This window comes from Enhydra lutris, unplaced genomic scaffold, assembly GCF_002288905.1.
Source record: "Enhydra lutris kenyoni isolate GAN:26980312 unplaced genomic scaffold, ASM228890v2 scaffoldscaffold38, whole genome shotgun sequence".
Classification (NCBI taxonomy): domain Eukaryota; kingdom Metazoa; phylum Chordata; class Mammalia; order Carnivora; family Mustelidae; genus Enhydra; species Enhydra lutris.
The window spans coordinates 18909907-18915906 of record NW_019154122.1 but is presented as its reverse complement, the minus strand read 5'-3'; the positions used below and the strand labels follow the sequence as shown (position 1 = coordinate 18915906).

Below are 6000 nucleotides of genomic sequence, written 5' to 3'. Positions count from 1 at the left end.
CTTGGGTCCTGGCTCTGGCCCGTCCCCCACCCATCCCCGTCCAATGGCCACAGCCTCCCGGGGTCTCCCCGCTCCCAGGCCCTGGGCTGGTCTCAGAGGCAGCCGTGAACTTCAAGAACTGTCCCCCAGACCCGCAATTCGCTTCCAGAAAACCAATCACCCGCTGGAGCCTCTGGGTTTTCATATGGCAGCAGGTCCCCATGTCCCTGAGTGGCCTGCGGCAGGGGTGGGACGGGGTGGGGTGGGGGAGCCACCCTCCAGGGGCTGGACTGTTGTTGGGAGGCAGTCCTGCCAGACTCTGGGGTGGGAGACCAGGACCAGCCTCTCCCCAGCCCAGCCAGGGGGAGTGGAGGTGCCCCCCAAGGGGTCCTGGCTGTGTGGGTCAGGCGTCTCTCAGGAGCTGGTGCTGAGCGTTTTACTGAAGCCATGGGGTGTGCGAGGGTGGCCCTCGGGCCCGCCGGGGAAGTGGGGGAAGGGGCCCCGCGGAGCTGACATGGCTCTTCCTTCCCCTCACAGTGAAGATGGTCTCCCGAGAGGGACCCTGGGGGCTGTCAGGTGCACGGGGCGGCTGTCCGAGCTTGGGTGTCGGGGCCTTCTCCAGCCACGTGGGGCCGTTGGTCCATCCCCTTCCCCAAGACCCGCAGGTGTTTGAAGGCGGTGGGCAGCGTGTGGCCCAGGAAGGGAGGGTTGGTCACGTCACAGATCATGATGACATACTCCCCTGCAAAAGACAGGCGCTCAGACGTGGCCCCTGCGGCCCCCACAGCCCCCGTCTGCCCAGGCTCCTGCCCCTGCCTCTGTCCAGCCTCGGCTCCTGTCCTCCCGCACACCCTGCCTCGGTGCCCCGCTGGAGGGTCCGGGCCTACTCCTTGGCCGGTGACCCGGGCGCTGGGGGGGCGGAGAGCCCTCAGTGCTGGTGGGGCTGCATGGCTGAGTGCAAGGATTCTTTTGAAAATACTCCCCGTCTTTTTAGTAGAAAAAGAATTCATTTTCTCTAAGATGTTTTTTTTAAGCAGTGACGGCTGGGGAGATGTGGCCGCTGGGCCGGCTGGGGGCTGGGGCAGGAGGCCGCCCGCCGGTGGGCTCAGGAGAAGGGGCAGCAGTTTCCCTCTCACCGTCTGTAAACTGTCTGCAGGGTTTCAAAGTTGGAGAAGCCATAAAAAAGAAAATAAGAAATAACAGAAAGTGCGGTTGCCCTAGAAACCGTCCTCTCTCCTCCCCCATGAGCCCAAGGGGGCTGGCACCCGAGCGTGGAAAAAGCGCGCTGGGCTGGCCCCTGCTCACACCAGGAATGCGGCCGCAGCTGAAATGGGGCACAGGACACAGCTCACACCGTCAGGGAGAACATTCCAGCGCCCGGTCTGGAACGCAGGCCCTCTCCTCTCCACGCCTGCGGACACCGCGTGCTCCTGGGCCCGGGTGAGGGAGCGCTCGGTGGCAGGAACTGGCTGGGCTCTGAGTCAGTCCCTTCAGCAGCTCGGGGGGCCCGGGGGGGCCCACATTCCACAGCCCTGGGCTCCAGGCCTCCTGGGCCGGCCTGGAGGAGACCCGCGCATGGCAACGCCACAGTGTTTCCAAGCAGCTGGGGTTTCTAGGTGTTCCCGGGAACACAGCTCCGCCAGCCTGCGGCCCGGCCGGGGAGCCGGGCTGCGTGGGCAGCGGCCACGGGACCCAGCCCAGCCTCGTCTGACCTCGCTCCTGACGCTCTTCCCAGTGGCCAGGAGAGGGTCTGGCTGCCGGCCACCCCAGGCCCGGCCCACACGCTCTGGTCGCGGGCCCTGTGCCCGGAGTCCCCACAGAGACACACGGCCCACATCCCAGGAACTTGGCCACCCGCTGGCTTGTCCCTACAGTCTGGAAACTGCTTCTCCTCAGGGCCTGGCCCTCCTCCAGCCAGTCCCATCGGTCCTCCCAACTCGGCGCGTCCCCTCTGCCCACCCTCCTCCTGGGGCACGAGGGTCCCAGGGGCATGAGATATGGGGAGCATGGCACCAGACTCGTGGGGCTGCTGCTGGGACCCCCAGTGCCAGCCCAAAGGGGGACGTGGGGGGCGCCAACCAGGACCCAGCCCTCCTCCTGTACAAGGTGGGCTCAGGGGCACGGTCCTGCCGACACTCCCATACGTACACGGGGTCAGAGCAGGCCCAGACCTGGAGGCCCGCCAGCCTTCCTCTCAGGACCCTGGACACAAAGAGGTGGGGCTTTGCCCACAGGGACAGAGAGGACTGCAGGATGGGCAAGCACCCCTCGCCATACCTGCCCCGTGCTGAAGCCCTCGCGAAGGGACGGAGGCTGGAGAGGGCCTAGTGGAGGCCCTGGGCCCATCAGGGTCCCCTCCACCTCTGGTGCCTCTGGGGGTGCCCGGGATGGTATGCCGGGTGGCCAGGCTGGGAGCTGTTGAATTTAAGGGTGCGTGCAGGGGAAGGGGGTGCAGGGGACCTTCCAAAAGGTCCACAACTAGGATACATGTGGATTGTGAGGTGACTGGTGGCCTTGGCCCGCTCAACTGGGTCCTCCTCGTGCCCACCTACCTGGGAAGGCAGCTGCCGCTGGCTCGGCTGAGGCCGCCCCGTCAGGCCTGCAGGGAGAAGAGAAGGAAAGCCCTGAATGACTGCCCCAGCCTTCGGCCCTGCGTGGGCACAGCTGCGACCATCCTGTCCTCGGAGACCCCCCCACCCCCGCCTTCCGAGGGCAGTGTGCGCGATCCCCTCCGGACGGCTCTCCGCCCCTCGGCTGGTGCCTTCCTGTCTACACCCGAATGAGCCCACAGCCAGCAGCGCTGCGAGCAGAACCGAGCTGCAGGTTTGGGCGCACGAGGCCGCGCAGCGCTGGGCAGGGGAGCGGCTCCGGGAAGGGCCGACGCACCGGGCCCACTGCACTTGGCACGTGCATTCCCGAGGCAGCTGGGCGCCGTGGGACGGGGGCTGTGGGGCACCGGTGCCTCCCCGTGGGTCCCCTCAGAAGGACCGAGGCCGCTGCTGTCTGGGAGACTCACGGGAATGGACTGGAAAGGTAGCAGGCAGAGGCAAGAGGGATGGGCCCAGGCCTGGCCCCACGTCTGAGGGGCAGAGACCCTCACTTTTGGCCATGGCCGCCACAGGAGGGCCCGGTGGGCAGCCTGAGGCTCTGACCTGACGGGAGGTTCTCCTCTCTGTGGTGCGCGGCGCTGTGCCCATTCTGCCTGCCCACAGGGGCGGTCGCCTGCCCAGGGGGATACGCCGTGCGCCGGTGAGGACAAGGGGACCCCTGGTGCAGGATCCCTGAGCCCCGGTGCAAGTCCTCAGCTTCTGCCCTGGGTCGGGCCCTCAGCCGCCCCCCGCCACCTTGGTGGGACGGCCCACCCGACTCCTCCCGCTGCCAGACAAGCTTTCCTGGCGGGATGGAGGTCCCGAGTGCGGCCGGCTGGGCCTTGCCCTGAATTCTCTACCCAGTGGGACCTGGGGGGAGCTGGGGGACTCCTCCCACCCCTGCCCTCCGTGGATGGCGGTTTCCTGTCATCAGAACTGGTGGGGGAGGTGGAGGACGGGGGGCTCCCTGGCATCGGCTCAGCGACCCGCCAGGCTCCGACCCTTTGCCAAGCTTAATCACCACAGGCATGGTTTGGGTGATAAAAAATTAAAGACAAAAGATTTTAAAATTACTTCATTTCAAGTGGGGGAAAATGGGCCTTGGCTTGGACCCAGGAGCCACGTTACGAATTCTGAAGTGTGGGTGAGCAGGAACGCGGATAAATAATTCCGCACTAAGAATAACCAGAGTCTGTCCGCCTGCCAGCTTCCAGAGAAGGAGAGGCAGAGCCGGGAAGGAGCTGGGGAGCTGCGGAGTGAGATGTCAGGGGCGCCCGTTAGAGGGACGGCGTGGGGATGGCGTGGGCACACGGTGCCCTAGGAGAGCAGGGGCGGGTCCGAGGCGGCAGCGCTGGGCGGCCGCGTGAGCCGGGGACGCAGCGGGAACTCGGACTGGGTGCGGGCCGTGTAGACAGCCGCGGGCTGAGCCTCGGGGTTCAGGGGCTGTCAGAGCGGGGGGAGCAGACTGGCTTCCTGGGCAGACACAGGAGCCCCCGGTGGGCGGGCGGGGGGCTGGGGGCATTGCTGGGAGCTGGGCTGGGGCCGGGCCCGGAGCCGCGTCCTGCGTGTTCTCTGTACCCGCAGCTGCTGTCCTTGTCCTCAGGCTTCCTGTGTTTGGGGCTCCTTGTGTCTTGAATCCACAGGTTACTCTTCTGCGTCTCTCGGCCTCTGACCTTGTGCGTGGTTGGCCGGTGGGACTCTGCTCGTGACCTTCACCAGGTTTTCTTTCCGGGCTGCATTTGGGGGGCTGCCGTGGCGTCCCTGGAAGCTCACGGCTCTCCTTTCCTTCCACCCGTCCCTGCCCACGCGTGTCGGCTCCCGCGGGCGACTCCACTCCCTCCCACCCCCGCATCGGCCGAGCGCGGCCGGTCTTCCCTGCTGGACGAGCATCTCCTCTCCGCGTTTCCCGTCCCCGTCCACTGATTCTCCCGTTTCTGTCGTTTCTGGGTTGGCTTTGACTGGTTTATTCTTCCTGGTTATGGGCTCTACTTTCCTGCTTTGTGTGCCTGGTCACCCTCAGCCGGACGTCCAACACCATGGCTTCCTCTCCTGGCTCCCGCGTTTCGGACGCTGTTCCGTTACTTGGAGATGGTTTGATCCTTTTGGGTCTGGCTCCTAGGGTGTATCAGGCATAGTTCAAGACAGGGTTCGTTATTCCCCAATACTAAATACTCTTCTGATGTCTTGGGATGAATCCGGAGGTCTTCCGGGCTGACCGCTGGACCCAACGCCCCACAGCTCCGTGTGAGCTCTGGGCAGGACTGGTCGTGACCCTCCCTGTGGTCTTCCAGGCTTCAGGCACGTTCCTCATGCTCTGCAGATCTCCAGGGCTCTCTCCCGTGCTCCCTCCTGCGGACTCTGGCTGCCTTGGCTGCCCTAGGAATCCCAGCTCCATGTCTGCCCTTGTGGGGACCCCGGGACCTGCTGGGTCCCCTCCCTGCACCACACCTGGAAACGCTCAGGAACTGGGCTGGGGCCTTACGGCGGCGTGACGGCGGGGCTGTTGCTTCCTGGATCTTGTTCCACTTGTTTCTTGTTCACCTGGAGGGGCCGGGGGGATCCAGCCCCCGCACTTCAGCCTGGCTGGGAGCAGAAGCCTGTTTCTGCGTCTGTAGGCTGAACTGAGATGTGGGGCCCTGGTGTCCCCAGCTCATGTCCTTGTGGCCACTCCTGAAGGGCTGGGCCTCCTTGTGGAAGGCCGAGCATGAGGCCTCTGCCCCTGCTATTGGGGTTGTCCTCGAAAGTCCTCAAATGGCATCTTGTTCCAATGGCTTGTGGCCCTGTGAGGTGGGGCTGGCCCCACGTGACTCTCCCGTATTGAGGCCCCAGTCCCCGCAAGGCCTCGTGGGCCTCACCTTCTGCCTGCCCCCGTGGGATGCGTGGCCCAGCGGGCCCCAGGAGGGGAACCGGATGGCCTCCTGCCAAGGTCAACAAGGTAAACCTGCAGGTTCTTCCTTGTGCCCAGCTCCTTGAGGGGCTCACCGGTGCAGTTGCTTCCCCTCCGCACAGCTGGCCCTGGTGCCCTCCACGACCCCATGTCTTTTCTTTTTCTTAGGCCCCGAGAATGTCCTTGTCTGAGCCATGTGACCTCAACAGGCTCTCCTGACCCCACCTCTTCTCAGGGCCGCACTGACAAGTCACAAGGCCCTGCCAAGAAGGGGCCTGGGGATGTTGTCCCACTGGAATTCCCACGAACACGTCTGACCCTAAGCAGAACTGTCACTGAGGCGCTGTCCGTCCGCAGCAGCCTGGGCGGGGCCTGGGGGCCACAGGCAAACCCTGGGGCGTGTGGCTTCTCTGTGCTTCTCTGCATGGCCCTGGCTGGGGAGGGCAGGTTGGCAGAGCTGAAGAAATGGCCCTAATTGGAGAGGAAGCCTGAGGCCGGTCAGCTGACCCTGACCCAGTGGGCCTGGAGCCCATGTGTGCACTTGAC

The 6000-nt window shown here is 65.2% G+C and overlaps 1 protein-coding gene across 1 annotated transcript in view; it reads right to left on the bottom strand.

Moving 5' to 3' along the window:
* Nucleotides 1-490: 490 nt before the first annotated feature.
* The window catches only part of LOC111154738 (MORN repeat containing 1), a 49006-nt gene continuing 43496 nt past the window's right edge, over nt 491-6000 (bottom strand). Inside the window, exons 13-14 of the mRNA XM_022514621.1 lie at nt 2532-2578; nt 491-721 (exon numbers count right to left, since the gene is read on the bottom strand). Coding sequence (XP_022370329.1) covers nt 552-721; nt 2532-2578 — 217 coding nt within the window. The 3' untranslated portion in view covers nt 491-551. The remainder of the gene's footprint in view (nt 722-2531; nt 2579-6000) is intronic.